The following is a 21,244-nucleotide window of genomic DNA, read 5'->3' as shown; positions in this document are numbered from 1 at the left end:
AATCGATAATATAAAATTCCGTCACGACCGAAAAAAACTTAAATGTCCAAGTGACATTTTTCGAGAAGTCGTGTTTTAGAACGTACCGGATATATCCGTCAGCAGCCGCACACATACGCGCTGCGATACGCCCACGGGGATGAAATGGTTGGCGAAAAGAGCCAACGCCGTTCGCTCGTTCACTCGCTTGCTCGCGCGCCTAACTTTTTTACATTTTATTAATGGGAAAACCAACAGACACACACGATCCAATTACACGTCCGTTCGCATAGAAACTTCACCTTCAAAACTAGACAACCATGCTCCGCCGTTATTTCCGACTTAGCGACGTGAGATGCGAAATATCGACCCGCGTAGTCGTCGCCGTCGTGGTCGACGTCGATCGAGTTGACGAACGTGTCGCGAGATTCGCAGTTATTTTCATAGGCTAAATGGAAGAAAGAGGTAAGCGCTAAGTAAAGAGTTACATTACGACGCGGCAGTGGGACGGCGCGAGCGCGTCGCTCGTTAGCGTAAGAAATTTAGCCGCCGCAATACGACCGGACTCGATTCCGCGTAAAGTAAGCCCCGGAATTGGGCTGGTGTAATTGATAGTCCGAACTTATCCTCGCCTCTCCTCCTTTCGGCTGGATCTTAATGGGCGAGGGTTACCGACGGGGCCTCCATCTCGCCTTAATTCGCTCCGCATGTGCAATTTCACACGATAAAGTCTCGCGCTTAGCGCGCCTCAGGATGACTCGCTCGGGATCTACTTTCGGCAGAAGCGATTGTCCGTAAAACGCGCCGACAGCCCTAATTTCCTTCGTGGATCGCGAGGAATTTCTTCTACGTGATCGTAGCACTCGAGACGGATGTCGAAAATTTGTAGGACACGTGTGTATGTGGGTGTGTTCGTGGGTGCTGCTCGTCTTAAATGGGATTTCGGTCAAACGCACTCGTCCATGTTTGCACGACGTTTCACTTTTCGCTTAATAACTAAAGTGAAAAGCGTCTCGCTTTTCGTGTTTAACGTCAAATAATCGGTCTCAAGTCTTAGCGTACGTTGCACAATGCGATTTGTTCGCGCGACTAATTCGCGAATGGCACTCGATGTCGACCAGAGAGAGAATCGGCCACGTTTGAGGCGTGCGTCAACGATACGGAGCGATGAATCTGCGGTAGGATAAGATTATGCGTCGCTGTGATGCAACGACTTGAAGGAAAAGAGACTCAAAAGTTCGGAGTTACGTTGTTTTCGCAGTAAACAGCTCGCGCGTATTTATACGCACGCCTTTTCAACCCGGTTTTATCAGGATTGAACTCGAAAATGATTAGGCCGCGGGCTACTTAAGGATGCTAAAACCGTGTTCCTTAGTTCTTTATTATCCGACACGTATCTCAGTTCTTTGCGAGGGTGATGCATGCTTAGGGATCGGCATGAATCGAACGAGCCCGTGAAAAGGGTACAGTCGAAATGAAAACCTAGGAACGCGCTCACCTGGGGCTGAACTCGCCGGTTTCCTTTCGATTCATACCAGTCTACTTGTTATTGCATTTTCGATACATTTGTCAGCGAAATTTTATGGAATAATCTGCTATATATCGTGCAATATTCAAAAACACACTCTGCTTGAGAGCATGCAATATAATTGACGAGATAATATATATTGCGAATTCTTTTCGCTCTCTCTCTCTTTGAATTTCTATTTAGATGAATATTACACATTTAATTTAATAATCGACGGTTTTATAATTATAATCATGAAAAAGTGGGCGATAAGAAGGCCGAAACATTACATTCTGAGAGACATTCATAACATAGATAACACGGTGGCGCAAAAAATTATCGTATTTCCCAGGCGAAGTCGACGACGTAATTATGGATTCGGCGTACTTAATCATTGACACAAAGACATCGTCGCAGACTTTTCGGTGCATTTTTTATCAGATCTAACGAAAAGGTTTTCCTTTCTCCGTCTCCCTTTTATTATGCAGACTGGCGGCTTTTGAATTCGAGTGTAACGGAGAAACTATGAAGTTTGCATCAACAAACGAAGTAGACAATAAATCGACCGATGGGACCTCTCGTGTTACGAGTGTATTATTACATTCTTCGAATGCGTGGACTTAATCATATGCGTGTCAAAGTGCCCCATCATCTCATTGAGTCACTCTAGGGCCTGGGATTTCCGTAATGCCGCTGTCACACCGATAAAACGGGCCTCGTTCTTTCTCCGTATTATCGAAATTGGAGAATCGTTAGGATTTATCTTGACTTTGACCACGAGCGCATTCGTTTTCGAGCTACGATACCGAAGAGGTCGCGCGTTTTGCGTCGCGTCGCACAAAGGAAAGTCCTGAAAGAGAATCACGAAGGAACGCTTCTTCCACCGTGGCGCCCACGTGTGACTCACGCGATACCGAGGCCCAACGGTGGTATAAGCGGTTGGAATTGTTCGCGCGGTTACTCGATCGGGTTAGTCCTTAAGGGATCCATCCATCTTCTATTTTTAGACACCGGGGACCCGCGTGTTCGGCCCGTCGCGCGTACACGGACGGTGCGTTACGGCATTCTGTTTTTAGCTCATGCGCGGGCAAACAACATTGAGCAATGTGGCCGGTGATATCCGGCCGGACAATCGAAGGTTTCAGGTGCATAATTACGCTGTTGACGGTACCCTTAAGTTAGCCGGGATCGCCTTAACTGCCCACACAGGACGACGCGAATATGCGCGCGAGCGCACGTTGTTTGGCCACCACGTCGTTTCTTGTTTCACCGGGTTGCAATCGCCGGGTTGCCTGCCCTTTCTGCACCCGACTTCTTTTTATGGGGACAACTCTGGCGTGGGGTTTACGTCAACAACAAACCTCGGACAACGGCCGAATTGAAGGACAGGATACCTATGGTGGCCGCGCTCGGCTCGAGTTATTCGGCCTAACAACATCGCGAATCGACGTATAATAAGATCGGCAAGAACGATGCAAGAATGTGTTGTGGCAGGACGAGGGGGAGAAAGAGAGGGCGTATTTAATTGACGTTACTTTCGCGCTCGCAACGGGCAAACAGGAACTATTCTCGCGCGGAGCGGGAGTAAAGTGTAAAACGCGTCGAAAGTAATCGCGGACGGGTTCCACGGTGATCCGCAATTTGCGTATCTCTCCTCGTAGGGATCGTATTCGCTTCTAAAGTGCAGAAAATTGTTATGGAACGAGAAACACTTCGGATTTTCTCTTTATGTTCCAGGATTCCGAGATGTCTCGAAATTTCGCGGAGATCTCCGAGACTCGGATGAGCGTTTATCGCCATCTCAGGTATCAGTAAATGTGAGTAATTTTTAACGTTAACGGTAAAAATAGTTGGCCTGCGCGATGGCTGTCGTTAATAATGAAGTTGGGCGAAAAATCTTGCACTTTGAAATCTATTTTCACCGTGCTCTTCCCCGGTGACATTTTTGCGGTTGATTTCAAAGAGAGCGAACGCGAGAAGATATTTTTTCCCGCGGGACCGAGACAGCCGCGTCTGAAAGCACGAAAGACGGGTAGGTAGGTTTTTTTCGCCCGATATTTCGATTACGAGGAATGCGCGCGATGCAACAATGTGCGCCCAAACGAAGTCAGGAATGTTCAGCTGCGGCGGAGGACCGTCTTTCGACAGGGCGCCGAGCACATTCGATAGGTACGCGGACCGAAAACAACAGCCGAGTTATTTCGATCGGTGGTTGGGAATCTTCAGATTCTACAAGTCGCGGCGCGATACATGAAAAAGGGTGCCGAAAGGGTTGCCGCAAAATTCAGTCGGAAGGATCGTACGATCGGTCGCAGCGGTGCCAGTTGAGCGCTACAAAGAGAAGAAAGTTGGACAAAAAGAGAGAGAGATAGAGAGAGAGAGAGAGAGAGAGAGAGAAAGAAAAGATATACTATTAGAAATTAGAGAAAAATGCTCGAATATAATATTTCTGTCATATAAATTGTATAAATAATTCCCGATTTATGGCGATCAATTCGCTCACCGAGAACCGTCGTACCGATTTTCCTGAAAAAAAGCGTGATATTCTCGAAGAATTGACATTTGTTCTTTTTCCCTGAACTGGCTGCACTAACGTTCTTTCTTCTTCCTTCCATCAAGTTTTAACTATATATCTATCTCTTTTTAAGTTCTACATGTGTACAGTGATGGGCAGAAAGGTTGCGGCACTTTTTTCTCTGATAAACTTCGCAACGTATCTCGTATCCGAGGAGGAGAATGTATCTTCTGAGAATAGCTAAAAGACAAATTCTCCCACTGGACACTGGATTCCGAAACTTAAGAAGAAAAAAAAATGTCGCAACCTTTTCGTCCACCGTTGTACATTAATTCGGGGAAAAAGAACAGCCTTTCGATTATTAAAACAATTGCATCAAAGAATCGATCCTTTCGCATGAAGAAAAAAAAAGCAGTCGATTCTCCGAGAACCGAATCAGAATCGTGGACCACTATTCTGCGCGCGGTGTGGTGCCTAACCCTGGGGGCACAGCATATATACCCCTTTCCCCGCCCACCCGTTAGATCCGGCGAGCACGCTGCACTCTCCGTCTCCCTCCTTCCGTCGCATTCCCTCGCCTTCCACCTCCACCGTCCTCCTCCTCCTCTTTCTCCTCAGTCTCCTCGTCGTACTTGGTCTCTTCGTCGCCCTCCTTCGCCGCTTCTCGTTCCCGCTCGCTCGCCTCCCTCACGCTCCCTCCGCCGTTGCACAAAGTTGCAATTTATCAGCGTCTCTCTCGCACCCGGCGTCGATGGCCCTCTCTTTTTCCCCCCCACTTTTCGCTCGTTCGCTCCCCCCACGCAGTCTTCTTTTGCCCTCACCACGTCGCTGAGCCACCCACCAGCTACGCCACTCCGAACCCTCCGATGCACTCCGTGCGTCCTCCTCTCGCGCTCGAGAGTGCACCCGGTGCTCTCTCTCTCTCCCCCTCTTTATCCCTCTCTCTCCTTCTTTCTCTCTCTTACTCTCTCCCAACTGCGTGCTCCCTATCCGTATCTCCCTCGCACTCTTTGTGTCACGCCGCCGGCGGTCGGTCGCGCTCGTTGCGCTTCGGCGCGACAGCAGGCGCCGCGAATTCGCCTCTCGCGGCTTCGGCTCCGCTCGGTCGGTCGGTCTGTTCCGAGGGCCGGCCGGAGAAATCCGTCAGTATGTGCCGCGCTGCCTTGCCGGCGAGTCTCACGTAGTGATTAGGTATATTCTTCCTCTCGACTGTTCGCAAATTCGAAAGTCCGCCACTCGCAAGTCACGAAGCGAGCGATTCTGCCGTGCGTACTGTGACAATTCGTATTCTCTTTTTCTCTCTCTCTCACTCTCTTTCTTTCGTTCTCGCTTCCCCTTTCTCTCTCCCTCGCCTTCGCGTCGGACGAAGAAAACCAAGAGGGGGGAGGTGGGGACGATAAATTGTGCCGAAGGACCGCGGTGTCCGGGAAGGCTTCGATCAGGCGAATCGATCGAAGGATCGAGCGATAGACGCGAGCGACAGCTCGCCGGCGACGAGGATACCGTCTTATCGATGAGAGATACCAGGGGGTACCGTCTCCCGAGGGCAGCCAGGGCAGCAGAGGTCACCGCGGCGATCGTCGCTCGCGCGGCATCGGTCGCCGACACCGAAAATCGCGCAGCCACCGTCGTCGACGAGGAGGACAGTTCGCCGCGCAAATTTCGCCGCGACGTCACGACGAGCGCGTAGATCCATCCGCGCAGCGGGCCAAGTGCCTATCAAAACATGGCCACGTGACCCCGACGGCACGGCTTGTAAACACTGAGTTTGACCACGTGGTCTGCTCCCTCTCTCCGCTGTCGAGCGCGTTTGTCCATCTCTCTCTCTCTCTCTCTCTCTGTGTGGTGCTCCCATCTCTCTCCGTTTCGCTTCGCCGCCTCGCGCTCCGACCTCGTCTCTCTGTTCCCCTTCCTTGTCTCTCTCTTTCTCGTTCCCATCTATCTGATCCTCCGCCCCCTCACCCCCGTCGTATTGGCCGCCTCATTCGCCTTCTCCGGCCGTCTCGCTCTCGCCCTCGCGCTCTTTCGGCACGCAGAACGGCGCCGGGCAGAATCCTCAGTTGGTTCGCCGCCGCCGACAACCGCACGCGAGCGCGCACGGATTCGGACGATCCTCCGGCGACTTCAAGCTGATCTCTCGCGAGCGCCGATAAGCGCGTCGCATCCGCGTCGTGCCGCGTCGTCGTCGAGTGTAGATTGACCGCTCGATCGATCGGTCGATCGGTGGGTGATGTGTTGAAGAACCGCAGTGTCGGCAAAGAACGACTGAGAAGAAGATAATATATTTATAGGAGAGAAGGAGGGAGAGAGAAAGCAGCGACGCTGCGTTACACGCGAGTTACGCGTGCGACCGTTCGGGAACCGGTGCGAGAACGAGCGCTGCCGCGAGCCTTCGCTCGAAGCGAGGACGTACGAAGGCCGTCGCTGTACACACGCGTTTACACGCACCCGCGCGCGCATACACACACACACACACACACGCGTCTGGTGATAGTGCGACGAAAACGCGGCTCGGGTCGTTCCTCTCTCGCGCGAGCAGGTTCTCGCTGATCGCGCTCCGACCACTGCGCGGAGTCCCCCCGCGTGTCTCGGTTCGATCGCGAACCTCACGTTCGCGGAGCGACGCGTGGACATGATGGATTCGGTGCCGGTCTCGGGGTCGCTGATCCCGTCGCTGCAACAGCAACAGCAGCAGCAGCAGCAGAAGAAGGGAGTCTCCTTCGAGTTCTCCAACTCGCCGGACCTGGAGACCGGCTTCGAGCCGCAGACTCGCGCCAGATCCAACACATGGCCGTTACCGAGACCCGAAGAGTACGTGGAGGGGAACGCACCGGCCGCCAAGGAGGGTGCTGAAGGCGGCACACCGCCCCATCAGACTCAACTGGCTCAGGGTGGTCTTCTGCCGGTGAAGAAGAACTCGTCCAGGAGGAACGCCTGGGGTAACCTGAGCTACGCCGACCTCATCACCCAGGCGATCACCAGCGCGCCCGACCAGCGGCTGACGCTGTCGCAGATCTACGATTGGATGGTGACGAACGTGCCCTACTTCAAGGACAAGGGTGACAACAACAGCAGCGCCGGTTGGAAGGTAAGAGAGATCGACGAAGCGGGATCGAAGACGAGCGCGCGCGCCTCTCTCTGGCGTTCGCATTTAGGAGCTGCCGGAATTCGCCGGCGACTCGTCTCGCTCGGCTTGCCAAAGTCTAATTTAACTCTTTCGGCCCGTCGCGCGCCATTCGGCTGTGCGCGATACGTTATTTCACTCGACGTTGTCCCTCGCGCCTCCTCCGCGTTGCCGATTTCCCGCTATCTTTTGGCGAGTCTTTTCGAGAAGGCGACGGAGCCGCGGAAGAGCGAGTCTCCCGCCGAGACGCGGAATCCTCGGAACAGAGGCGCCAGCGTGGAGAACGATCCCGGGCGGTCGGCAGACCGAACCTTCGCCACGCGCCGAATCCGGGAAAAAATTCCGTTAGGCCTCGAGATGCGTAAACGTACATCTCGAAGATAAGAGTGAAATCTGAGAGATAGGATGGAATTCATCCTGCTTTTAATTTCGTTTTAATGAGTTTTTTTCTTTCCCGCGCGGTATCTCCTCTCCGTTCTCAGTTACATCTCGCCGAATATCGAGATGTGCCCGCGCGTTCACCACCTTCCCGATTGCGTAACGCGATTTGATTCGAGACGAGAGAGCGTAGAGGTCGCGTGAAACGATGGTCGCCAAGGTTTGCGGGGGGAGGGGGAGTTTCGCTAAAACGCAAAAATCGCGCGATTTTATCGCACCGGGACGGCCCGAGGGGGGAATCGAGTAACTGCGTCTCGAGCTTAGACGCGCGGGCATGAATGCGAGCCGCCCGGCAGTCGCTCGGAGTCACGTTCGTAGTAGTATGAAGACTTCCTTTTCATATGGAAACAATTGTGACACGCGACAGTGCGAAGGTTAGAAGCGGGAACTCATCCGGCAGGAATTCGCGCGCACGTAACGATATTTTTGATGATTCACGTCGCGCGATTATATTGCAGCCGCACGATTCAACGGCGGGTGAGTCCGTCAGGCGGACCTCCGCTCCGCGGTTCGGACATTCGAGGCTGAAGCGAATTCTCTCGAATTCATTTATCAGGTGAACGAAAAGAAGCGAATAAGAGCTAAACAACTCCTTCCCTTTTGTTTCGTTCATTTAGTTCACAGAGTCTTCAATTCTTATCGTTTACACAGACCGAAGATTCAAGTACGCCTCACAANCCCCCCCCCCCCTTTTTTTTTACTATATCCGCTGTAAGTTTCGTCGCGATTCGTGCGTATTGTTAAAATCTTGGATTAAGTTACCGGTTAAGTATACCGTGTTTAAGACTTCTTGCTGTATTGCATTTCTAAAGTATTAATTTCTGATATTACTCTACCGCACTTAAGTTTCTATATCAACCATTAACCATCCATCTCTCTATCATTTTAGACACGCTTTGTTGTACCACGGACGAACTTTTTTTATAGTCGATTATAAAAAAGAAAGATTTAACTGTTATTTATTTCTTTCTGTTGATTTAGTTTACACAGAACCTTAAATTCTTATTATATATATTTATCAGGGTCCATAGGCACAATGAAAGGAATAAGAAACAAGGAATTAAATATAGGGAACTAGGAATAGGATATTAGAAATGAACTATATTAAAGGAATAGAAAATAAAATACATGAGAACGTTTTAAAACTACTACTTTTACCATATCTTATAATGAGTTCCTACTGTCATTATCAACAATTTTATTTTCTTGACATTACTCCACCGATTGATTAATTACTGATTGATTCAGACTGGCCTTCATTCGTTAATTGATGGCCATTAGACATTTTGAAAGTCAACTATCATTTAACCTGTAAGCTTTATAAGCAAGCACACAAGTTGTAAGGAATAGAATTTTGAATGTTCCCAATTCTAGTTCTTTATTCTATTGTCGTGAATTGAAACATGATTGTTCACATGTCGAAATTTAACTTCTTGTTACTAATTCTCTATATTTTCTTCCCCATTCCTTTCCATTGTGCCTGAGCCCTTAAGGAAAATTTTACATATCTGTTCGCACACGCTTTGCGAGAGTCATTTTATTTTGTGATTAATTCTTGATTTATATTAAGTCTACATTTAACAATCATAAAGTCAATCAACAATCACATAAGTCTGCATTTTACAATCTTTTGTTTTATCACTATTGCAAGCCGAATAGTTTTCCTCCGGTGGTTCCACTCCTTCTGAAAACTTGAAGTTTAGGCAACGGGAACTGATCCCGCAGCATCGGTGTTTCGCGATCGACTACAAATTGATTTCGTTCTTTTCTCGGCTCTCCAACTTGAACTTGACGGAAGTTAGTGTTGACTTAACTGCTAACGAGAAGCGATGTGTTGTTTCTCGAATGACGCGGACTCTTCAGATTGCTCGCTCTTCCCCTGATTGTCCAGATATTTTTCATGCGTTCTCATTTCACATTTCTTTTAATTAATAGAAACTGCCGCGATATCTCTCTCTCCCTCTCTCTCTCGAGCAGTTTGAAACCATGCAGCTTATCGTTGATTTTGAAGCTTATCGAGCTTATCGCTCTGATAAAGAGATGATAAAATATATCGAGCGTTCTTCTTACTTCTTTTTTCTTCGCGAGTGAGCTTATTTACATATTTCGCGTGCGCACGCTGTAATCTGGGAAATTACGGACATGCATTTTCATCGCATAATCAGTCGAGATAAGCGTCGTCGTAATCGTCGCGGGGAAAATAATGAAAGGCGCCGAAAGATGCGATCGATCGTGGGCGGAATTAGTACGGAAATTCGAGCGGAACTGTCGGTCCCCGTGTGAATCGCTAATCATTAATTACGAATAAAACAACTTGTAAAACACCGCAATTGATCTCTTAATGAAGTTAAACAAATATAACGCAAATACAGGCCGTTACGAAACGAAACATTAGAACTGCAAAAGCGTGTTTACGCCGAACTATTTAAGCGCGCGGCAGGCATAATTAAAACGTTAATAATGCATTATAGTGTTTATAATTATAAAGCTCTCCCTCTCTCGTTCGGGCGTGCCAAGAGAGAGAAAGATGGGCGGGGGGAGGGGGGGGGGATGAGAGAGAATTCGACGAATTGCGCGTTTACGCGGATATCTCGTTCGCGCGTTTCGTTACAGCGCGATAGCCTGCTAATTGACCGCCGAATTCGAAGTAACTCGATCTCGGAAACTCGCAGCTGGCGCGCGTGTAACCGGTGCGCGAATATTGCTCCGCGTCGTTACAGGTCTCCTGTACTTTGTCACGCGGCGACGCACACCTCTGTAAATGTCGCGTATATACGGGAGGAAAATTCATTTTTGCGAGCGGCGGCGGCGGGAGAAGCGGTCCCTCCCGCGAGCTCTGTTGGTTTTGGCACTTACGCCGTTTCACAAGAGCGCTCGTCGCGATTCAATGGCTGTGTGCCATAGGTGTGTGCACCTTGGAGCCTCTAACGTTTACACGACCGACTACTTCTATCGGGCTAATATTTTTTTCATTCAAAACGCGCGTGAAGAAGTCGCGATATTTAACCGTCTCTTCCCACTTCTTCTCAAAGATCACTGCGCCAGTGCGCGTGCAAAGTCGCGTTCGCATGCTCATGCGATGATTAATATTTTTACACGCCGTCAAACACGCGTGCTGCGCGCGCCTCGCCCACTTTTTATCGCGCTCGACGACGCTGCGCCGGCAAAAAGAAATTTATTACTACACACGGAAAAATATTTCCTCTGCCTCCGCGCGAAACTCGTTTAGCACTCGGGTTATTATTGAGGATCCTTCCGCGCGCGTACGTGAACTTTGTCGCGACGCGCGTTTCACACGAGGCGGGAAACCTCCTTCCTCTCTCCATCCGCTCCGAACTTCCGTGATGTCCGCGTGTTGTCTAAATTTCTTCGAGTGAAATTCCACTCGAAAAGTAGACTGAAATCCGAGTTACTCAAATTCGAGTGACTTTCAGGCTCACAGAGAGCGAGTTATCCACTCCGAGTCGTCGAGTGGAAATTCCCACTCGGAATTGGGAAGTACATCCGATGCGCGCTTCATCGTCGCAGGAATCAATTCACTCAAATCGATCGAAACATTCGCTCGTATGATTAATAATCCACTCAGAGTCCGAGTTACAACCCCGAGTGTCGGCCGTATTTTCATTTCGTCGCTTCGATTGAATTTTCAATGACATTTCCATCGAGAAGATCGCGAGAATACCCACGTCCGGCCTCCGAAAGATCCCTTCGACGTTCATCCTCGTCGGAGCCTCGAGCGCGCATAAACGCGTGAGAATTCGCGAGTTAGGCGTCCGCGGCACTTAGAGCCGCTCAATTATCGCGCGCGAGGCCGACGCGTCAAACTCGTGGGCAGGAATCCGCGCTAAAAATCCTCGCCGACGACCGCGGCGACGGCGCAGCGGCGGCAGCTGCGAACTTGCGGATGCAAGTCGCGCGCGCGGAGGACGGCGTGCAGTCACGTGGTGTATGCAGTCTGAGAGAGAGAGAGAGAGAGAGATATATCTGTATCTGCCCCGTGTGTGTGCGTGTGTGCGTTTACCGCGCGCGCGGGAATGCGTGCTGCCGACGACGTAAATGCAGAGTCGGGAGAACGCCGCGCGGGTTTAAGGTCCGTACGCACCGTGCATGCACGCACGCCACGCACGCACGCCACGCACGCATGGACGCACGCACGCACGCAATGCCGCACAACCGCTGCCTCCTCCTTCTCCTCCGTCGTCGCCATTGCTGCTTCGTCCTCGTCGTTATCCTCGTTGTCGTCGTCGTCCTCGTCGTCGTCGTCGACGTCACATCGCGGGTCGAAGTACACGCATAAATCGATGCCGCCGCACACAATCGTCGCTCGTTTCGTTCAGCCGAACGACGCGCATTATTTATGCACCGGTTGTGCACGCGAAAGCGCCCGACGAAAGTTCAGGGATACGTTCCGAGAACTCGTGGAAGGAAGAGAGGATCCTGCATGCCCGCTCGCGAGCGGCCATGTGCGTTTAACGGTTTACTTCATTCGGCACCGGATGATCTCCTGCGCGATTATGACGTCGCGGCCGGAGAGAAACCGCGCCAGGAATCGCGCATCGTGAATGCGATTTTTTATGTCCCGCCGTTGTGTGCGCGAGGGAACGCAACACCCCTCCGAATCCCACATCCGGAGGGAGGATTAAAATGCAATTAGCTTTTTTTTTTTTTCTCTCTTCGTGATAGAGCAATTGTTAATCGAACTCAACGACGTAGATCGCGAAGAAGCGGAGCTTGAAAGTTAGCGATTCTTATGTATATCTCGCCATTTAGATCGCGGCCTCTCTGCTACGTGCACGCTCATCGTGCCGTCGACTTTCTCGCTACCTAAGTTATGGTACTTACTGTATTGTTGCAACTCCCGTGTAACGCGTTGCGAGCACAATAATTGCCGCTCGCTCCCGCGTGCGGTCGCGCCCCNCCCCCCTCATCATCAGGGGGGGGGGGGGGAGAAAATTTCATTAGAACGCGCGGCGAACGCGGCCGATGCGTTCGTTTTCAGCGATCTACGTCTCTCACGTGAGACTGTGAATGTTATCCTTCACGTCGATGTACACCGGATGGACGGAGCGCGCGATGTACAACGATCTCGTCGCCGACGGGAGACGCTTCCGAATCAGCGATACTTGGGCGAAAGAGGAAAAGCGCGACCTTTACGTAACGCTTCCGCGTTCGTTCGAGAAACACCTGCGCGATTAGGCGGTGGAAAATTCGGCACCGCGACTTTTGTCGGTCGCAACGACGGCCGGTAGTCTCACGCCGCGCGTCATCAGGCTGCACAGGTGAGGAGAGACGAAGGAAGAGGAGCGAAGAGAAGATGAAAAAAGAAAGAGGAGAGAGGAGGAGAAGGAGGGAACGGGGACGGTGGCAGGTATTCGCGCCGGCGTGAAGTATGAAAAGCCCTTAGAGCCTCTATCGGCGCCGAATAGAGTTCTCTCTCGATCCCCCTCGGAGGCTTGGAATTTTAGCATGCGCGCGTGTAGAGGTGTCGAGGGAACCGTGAAACCGCCGGCGAAAGGTCACTCATCCGTCTGGTTTTGAGACCAACGGGCTGGCGCCCGTCATTACAAAGCTCTCCCTTTCCCCCGCCGATCGCCGCGATCCTTTCCACGACGATCAGAAGCGGACCGCGTTTTAACGACCGTGAGAGAAAGAGAGACAGAGAGAACTCGGCTAACTGTCCGTCGTCCCCTCGCGCGGTGTCCACCGCGGTACTGTTACGGCGGCGTAGATACTGGAACGCCAGCGGTCAGTGAAATCGGAACGCGGTATGCCGGTGTACCTCCCCCCCCCCCTGCCTCCTGTGCCGTCGGGAGAGCCTTATCATCGAATTATCTCGAGAACGCGGTGAGGAGAATCGCGGTCGGGCGTTGTGAGTTAATTCCCAGCGATCGGTTAATGACGTCGTGATGTAGACAATGGTGATCTTTCGGGGGAAAGGATGTCGTGATCTTTAGCCGGAGTCTCTTCGTAGGATCGTTGATTATTGGTGGCCATCGAGCTCGGGAAAATGATGAACGCTGTCTGCGCGACACGGCGCCGCGGCGGTTCCGATTTTTCCGAACGACACTCGCGTGACAGAATGTCGCGCGCGCGAGTTACCTTGCGACTCTGACGTCGCTGTTTCGATTAAGCGCGATAAGCGTCGTCGACACGAAAAGGGAATGTCGTGCGTTATCGCGAACGCGGGGCGCCGCTGTGATCTCCTCGAATAAAATAGAGCGGTGCCCGCCGCCGGTGCCCGCCGCCGGTAATTCGAAGCCTCGATGGGGAAGTCTTGCTTTCGCGGATTTCTCGCAAGGTGTCCTGGAGAAAACGATGAAACTCAATTCTTAGAAAACGTGTGTCCGGATCAATCGTTAAAGACACAATTTGAGGATGAAAACTGTTTGAGGAAATCTCTTGATTCTTCTTGATACCCTTATCAGTCCTCAAGAATTCAATGTCACTCCCGCGATCAAATAAGCGTTCCGTCGTAAAATCTGTCACTCGATACAGAATTGACGTGGCAGTCGGCGTGTTAATTCTGCGAGACACTGCGTTCGATTGTGTAGTAAATCCTTTTGTCCGACGGATAGGCGAGTTTATAGATCTGCAATAATTCTACCGTATCGACAACGAAATTGTTCGGTTAAACGTTCAGCGAAACGTTAGGGAAGTTAAATGTCTATATAAATATATACATATATATGTATACATGTGTGTGAGACTGGGCATTGTACGAGTATACTCGTATATAATGTGGTAACTAATTGTAAGCAATAATGGGACGAACCAGTAATATTGAGTAACATAAAATAGATACGACTGACAATATGAGCGGCTAGTCGCTCTACAATTTGATTCGACAGTTACGACGCTTCCCGATACGGATCGAGTGTATTAAAACGAGGTATAAAGGCCAGTAATCGACCATATAAACTTCTAACGAGACATCATCGGACTTAATGAAAAGCAGTCGCTGCTTCTTAATATTTCCGTCGGCTGACCGGCTGGATTGATTGCGATTCATCCTACGGAACAGAGCACATGTTAGACTTTGTGTACTATCTGATACATCATAATTAAAAAAAAACTTAATCTCATTAAGTAAATTTCCCCTCTTATCTTTTTCTTTCTTACTGGGACTACCTTTCCTCTCTTCTTGCGATAAGCGGTACAGGTGATGATTAACAGTGGGTAAATAATTTTGAAAAAAAGATTAGGAGAATAATGTGACGTGTGAAGTATATAAAACACTAGAAAATATGCAAAATACATATATTATCTTCAGTAGGCTTATATTTCTTTTGTTGCGCTTGTAAAACATGTAACATTTTTAATGATCGTTACGTTACCAGAGAAGACTAAAAAAGGAATATACCGTTTTCCTTTTCATAAGACAACAAACACGCGATCGGCGATAGTCATTAAAACTCCGCATTGCTAATGCCAGGCATGACTCGAGATGCGTGCAACGTTCAGCTAATATCCATTGCAACGAACAGATCGGCGGAAACGTAAATCAGGCAAAATCACGAGTGCACAAAGTGCCATAATCGGCGGAGCGAGAAACTCACCGTTCCGAGTTTTTCCACGGAAAAGCGCGCGTTTTACCGCGCGCGGTCATTAAACGAGGGTTAACGGCGCAATTAGCGTGAATCGCCGGCACGCCGACCGGCCGGCCTGCCGGCCGACACGTTGCGAAAATGACCTGCGTCCGCCGGTTACACAGGGTGTAACCGGATTAGTGCGACGTGGGCCGGGGGGAGAGAACCAGAATTCGTGAACGCAGATTTTCAACGTCCCCGGCCAGTTGATTCGCGCACCCGCGCGTGAATTCAATCCGGCGGCCGTTTTCTTTTCCCGCACTTTGTCAAACATCTCCGGCCAATTAAGATATCCGAAGCTAAAAGCGATTCGGAAAGAAAACCCAAGACTCATTCGAGCAGCTAAGCGAAAAATAATATTTATCGTCCGCGTCGCTCGAGCGAGGTGATTTCACTCGCTCGCTCTTTCTCTCTTCCCCTCTTTCTCGACCATTTCTGAGATGAGAACGCATTTTTTCACTTTCCACGAACTCGCGGGGCGCCCTTTTCCTATTTTCAGACCGCCCGGACGAGGGAAGGAACGAACGGGGCCGATCGGCCGTTCTGCGCAATCTGAAAATTCCTTCTTGCTGTTTTCTCTAGCATCCCCTTTTACGCGCGATGTGTATTTCGAGTTGCAGACGTGCTTCGGTGGCGGCTTTTGCGCGTTATTTTGGCACGAAACTGCAGCGCCGGCCGCGTCGTTGCCGCATCTCTTCATCTCGCCGATCTCATTCTCTCCTGGCTAACTTTCTCTCATTCTCTTTCTCTCGGGCCTTTCCTCCTTCATCCACCTGTCTCCCCTCTCTCTCTCTCTCTCTCTCTTTCTTTCTTCTTTCCGCCTCGGTATCCGCGCACAATCCTACGACGCGACCACGTTGCCAACATCATCATTTCGTGATCACGTCCCTCTCCTTCCCCTTCCACTGACTTTGGGCCCACCGGCTCGGTAAAAGCTCCCATCTCCCATGTGCGCGATATTTCATTCCTCTTTGCGAAAATTTTGCGCTGCTTGAGAGAATTTCGGGGATCACGCCGAATCAAGTTCCATCGAACGATCGAATCTGACGGCATGAGATATAAATATCAGCGATATGTTGCATTTATGTAAATTGACTTTAATTAATCACTCAAACAGCCCCCATGTTCGAAATATAAATCCTAAGCAAAGCTGTGATAGAGGCGGACAGTTTCAGTAATCCTTTCGATAGGATGGTTTATTCGTTGCCAAGCGCTCGCTAAGTTCGTAGAGTGACTGTACTCGGGTAGAAATTAATTGGGACGTAATCCAAGTCTGTAACGGTCTTAGATACGCATGTCCCAAAATAGACCTGCTTCTGTTCGGCCTAGATATGGTCTAGAAAGATAAATCTTGAATGAAATTTTGTTAATAAGCACTGACGTGGATGTCTCTAACAAGGCCTGTGACTTATTCACTGAAGGATGAATCTTGTTAGATCTACCTGACAATGAACGGTCAATCGCGTTTTGCTTGAAGGGAACAAAATTTCGAATTCTCACGAGCCCAATTTGGTTCTTACAACCAAGAAATTCTGCTTCCTTTCACCGAAACGCGTTTGGTCGCCCATTGTCAGGTAGATCCAACCAAATTCATTTTTCAACGTAGGTCCCAGTCAGAACCTGGTTAGACAGATTTACAAAATTCTCCTAGATTGTCCAAGCGTCATATGTCTGCGTAGGTAGAAGTGGGGAAAGATTGTGTGCGGGGCTTTCCCAGCTCCCGTTCTAAATTTCCACCCGGGTAGTCACCTGTTATCGAGCCTGCGTCTTTAAAAAATGCGTCGCAATTCCTTGACTCGCCTATGTACCCCACTGGCCGTTCTGCGCTACGTTCGGCTAACGGGGATGCTTTTCGGCTGAGTTCTGCCGTGACGAAAGGGATTAACAGGCACCAAGCCGCGAGACGTTCCGCCTTTGGAGCTGGCGGGACGATAGTGAAGATACGCTTGTCGAGGATTAGAATTAGATACCGAGCGAAATTGTATTCGATTACGCTTCAAATATCTGCTAGACGATGCGGCCATTTGAAGGAGAGAGGCGATCCCTTAATTGTTTCGGTCGGTGTATATTGAGGGGATATAGAGAGAATTATGACAGCCGGTTTCTACTATCGACGGTGAACGTTCCGATGTGAAGATCCCGCCCTGGCGATCCAACGTGCGATCGAGTATCGCCGCTCTAAGTCATGAGCGCTATATAAATAATCCCTCGGATATTGCAGTAATAGGTCGTCGTAAAAGGATAGCAATTCCGAAAGGTTAAAGGCAGGGCTCCGTTTTACGTTGCACGCAATTAAATCGAAGAAAGAGCCTAGACCGCGCACGCCTCGTAGCTATACAGGATCTGTCAAAAGCCCCACGCGTTTTTCCTGTTCATCGAACGGACGCGACCGACACGTATGGAGACGTGTTCGACGTGTCCTCTCTCTGTCGGGCGAAAAATTTCGGAACGATCCGCCCCGGCCTTACACGCGTCGGCCGCGTTTATAAATTTCCACCCGCGAAACACCTCGATAATTAAATACGTGAAATTTTCCGGCCGAATAAATTAACCGGACGGATACGCACGATTTTTTGTTCATCATCGCGAAGCTTGTTTCACCGTCGAAACCTTAATTTCGAACTAGGGCGATGAAATATGAATTACCAAATAAATGTCACTCAGCGCGCGATGCCGGCTGAGCTTTAAAATGTAACGCCGAAATATATTGTGTTTCGTTAACGTTCCGGAAGCGATTAATCGGGGGTAACACGCGTGGCCGAGTACGTGATTGATTCTCACGAAAGAGTGTGTCATTTGTGGAAATTACAGAATTACATTCTGCCATTCTCTCGCAGGATACGAAGAAACATTCGGCACGCGAACGATTTTAACGTTCTGCGATAAAATAACGCAGGTCCCCCGTCACCATTTCGCTCACCTGCAGTCGCGCGAATGCGAACGCGCGACCTGTGGCACACCCTGTAGAGCGTCAGGAGTCGCCGTACCGAGAGAGTATCCGTCTACTCCTTTCAAAATGCACTCTGTCAGCTGTCAGTCCTTCGGGCTCGTGGTCAACACTCTATTTACCTTGCCTGGAGCAAGGCTGCGATTTCCTCGCCGTAAATTGCGACAGAATCATGCCGGCTGCGCTTTATAGTCGAGCGAGGAGAGCGCGCGTGTCGTTCTCCTCGATTCGCTTCTTCTCTGTACAGCGCGGCACACCGACCGTCCGCTCGTCCGTCCGTCCGTCCGCCTTTCTCCCGCAGAATTTCTCGCCCGGGGCGATTTTCTCGACTGACTCACCTCTCGCGCGACGGCTTCTTGCGATTTGAATTCCGCACCGAGCCAGTCCGACCCGCGTTTCCGTACTCTCGAAGTCCGTGAGAGAGAGAGAGAGAGAGAGCGCAGAGGCTCCTTGGGACGGGCGATCGAGTCCACTCGATTTTGCTCGGCGACGTTCTCTTGTCGAATCGTCCGACAAATTCAAACTCAAATGGAATTCTCATATTTTCGGTTTTTGCTTATTTGGTCATTTAAATGCCAAGTTTCCGCGGAAGGTTACCGCGAATGATTAATGACGGTGGCGATCACGGTCGAGAGAGTAAAAGAGAGAGGGAGAGAGAGAGAGAGAGAGAGAGAATTTCCATCTCGGACTCGAACGGTGAATCTGTCCTCGACATTTCATGTTCGTGATCGCGGTCGCGAATCATCCCGCCGGCCTCTCGTCAATCGACGCGGCTGATCTAGCTCCGGTGTTCCGGTGGCGCTTCCACGCTCTTTTCCTACGACGCGGCGCGACGCGAGAGAGAAAGAGAGAGACGTTCTCTGTGCATGTGCGTGTGCGCTGTGTGCGCGCCGAGCGGCGCGGTGACGTAACGCGCGCCAGACGCACGCGGACTGTAACCGCAGTCCTCACGTAACGTACCCTTGACTCTCCTAATGAGTATCGCACATTCGTTACGTGTGTTGCGCTTCGCAGAACGGATACGCGCGCGCGCGCGCGAGCCAACGAGCGAGTCGCAGCGTCGCGAATTGGCGCGAACGTGGCAAGTAGAATCCACGGCCCGCTTGTGGCGCCTGATTTGACGTTACAATAGGAATCGTAGACGCGTATGGAGCGTCTCGTTAGAATAAATGGACGTTAGCAGCTTGAAACGAGAAGACCGACGCGTTCGTCACGACGTCCAGGCGCCGATGTAGCTCGCGAGTCGCAGGATTGTGCAGAATATACCTCGCGTGGTTTCGCTCTACGACGTCGAAATAAAAGGCGAATTTTCGCGGGAGGGACAATGATCGTCCGCCAGAGAATCATTAACACGTTCGTTACCATGCGTCACACACGCGTGTGACGCACCGATTCTCACGGAGAGACCGACGCCACGTATGCGTAACAATGGTAATTTTTCATTCTATCCACTGAAAAGAAGCGCTACCATTCAAGTAATATTTGCTTGATCTATTAGATAAAATGGTCACTCCTTGGAAAAAATATTTACTAGAAGTAGAAATATAATTGGCTATATATGATGCTTCCCTCCTCGTATAAATAGACATTTATTTGCATGTGTCAAACAAATTGCGGCAAGTATTAAATTCATAATATTGAGAATATCAGAATTTATTTTTGGAAAATATCCGTTGCACGGGAAAAATTTTAAACCACCAGGTTTCTTGAAGAAAAAAGTGTATTATGTAATTTTAGTAAATATTTTCTTAAGTTGAGAATCACTTTATACTGATATTCAGTAATTTCTTTACAAATTAAATTACACTGCGTTCAAGCATTTACGGCGAGCTATTAGAATACGCTTAAATTGATAAAAACATAATTTGATTTAAGAGGCTGTAGAAAAGTTAATTGTCTTTACTTGATTCTAGTACTTTTTTATGCCCATGTACAGAAATTAAGTCTGTTTTTACATTAATATATCATTACATGAAGAAGTAAGAAGAAAAATATAGATCAATCTAGAGTGGGCGGTTTCATAGATGAATAGTAGCGGTCGCGTTAACGCGTTTTTCTCTGTGTACGTTTAAAAAAACACGCGCGCTAATCGTCGTAGGAATCTCGCTACATCTTCATGCGCGCCTTACGTTCTATTCCGCCACCTTGTTACCGACGGTGCCTCTACGATATGTTTACGTATCACGCGAGAGTCCGATTATTATGTTAAACGGCCGCTATTCACACTTCTGTAATTCGACAAAGCCGTCTCCACGGCGCCCCGCCACACAATGTGCTAGCCGAGGGTTATCGCTCCGACACGTGTGTGTGTTTGTGTGTGTGTGTGCGCTCGTAAGTACAATCTGTGACGGTAACCCCCGTAAGTTCAGCGCGGGGTCATGTCATCATAGCTGATCCCGAAAGGCCAAGCTTCGGATAACCGTAGCGAATAAAGACCGCGACTAATGAAATATTCGGCGCGTGGGATACGTGAGGAATTATGCGGTGGTTGGCGCGTTAAGAATGTTATTGATCGATTCAAATGCGCTACGCTGTGCGTCGAGTACGTCTACAAAGATGCGTGTATTTTTCTTTTTTCGTTTCTTTAGGTGAAGTATAAAGAACACGGCAAAAAATTTTTGTATTAAATTTCACATGTCCCATATTACGGTCCACACAAATTTTCGTGTTAACACAAAGTAAATATGTTGAAAGATAACACAAATATTATGTCAAAAATTAACACAAAATCAATATCCATAATATATTAATCTCACACTGAAGTATAAAATGTGTTATATTAACACTTACAAGTGTTATTTTAACATTTATACATGTCCAATATCAATTCAATACAAAATATTGAGATAACATGAACACAGTACGTTAAATTAATACACGAGCATACTAAAAATTCAACAGAAAAATTTTAACAAAGGCTAATTTTAACATAAGTACAAAATATTTGTTTTGCTTTATATTTCTTCGATAAAGAATCGTTATTCATTTTTTTTTTTTTGCAATCAATAATGCACATGTGCGTTTGATGTAAAAGAATTTCTCTCCTCCGTTACATCGATAATCCATTGTCAAAATTACACGCGTGAAATATGCTACGGCTCGTCGCCCTGAGTCAGGTCATTTTATCAATTGCCACGCGCGCAAGAGA

General features: G+C 49.2%; 1 protein-coding gene across 4 annotated transcripts in view; it reads left to right on the top strand.

Moving 5' to 3' along the window:
* Positions 1-5,032: 5,032 nt before the first annotated feature.
* Positions 5,033-21,244, top strand: part of LOC106748843 (forkhead box protein O) — a 193,876-nt gene continuing 177,664 nt past the window's right edge. For 2 of the 4 annotated variants that reach the window (XM_014627725.1, XM_014627724.1), the window contains exon 1: positions 5,034-7,089. In XM_014627725.1, coding sequence (XP_014483211.1) covers positions 6,634-7,089 — 456 coding nt within the window. In that variant the 5' untranslated portion in view covers positions 5,034-6,633. Of the gene's footprint in view, positions 7,090-21,244 lie in introns of all 4 variants that reach the window. The other 2 variants (XM_014627726.1, XM_014627727.1) reach the window with 2 other exon arrangements.

This window comes from Dinoponera quadriceps, unplaced genomic scaffold (assembly GCF_001313825.1).
Source record: "Dinoponera quadriceps isolate SergipeBrazil2010 unplaced genomic scaffold, ASM131382v1 scaffold1889, whole genome shotgun sequence".
In the NCBI taxonomy this organism is placed as follows: Eukaryota; Metazoa; Arthropoda; class Insecta; order Hymenoptera; family Formicidae; genus Dinoponera; species Dinoponera quadriceps.
Note: the sequence above shows the minus strand (reverse complement) of the source record. Positions and strands in the feature narration are given on the sequence as shown.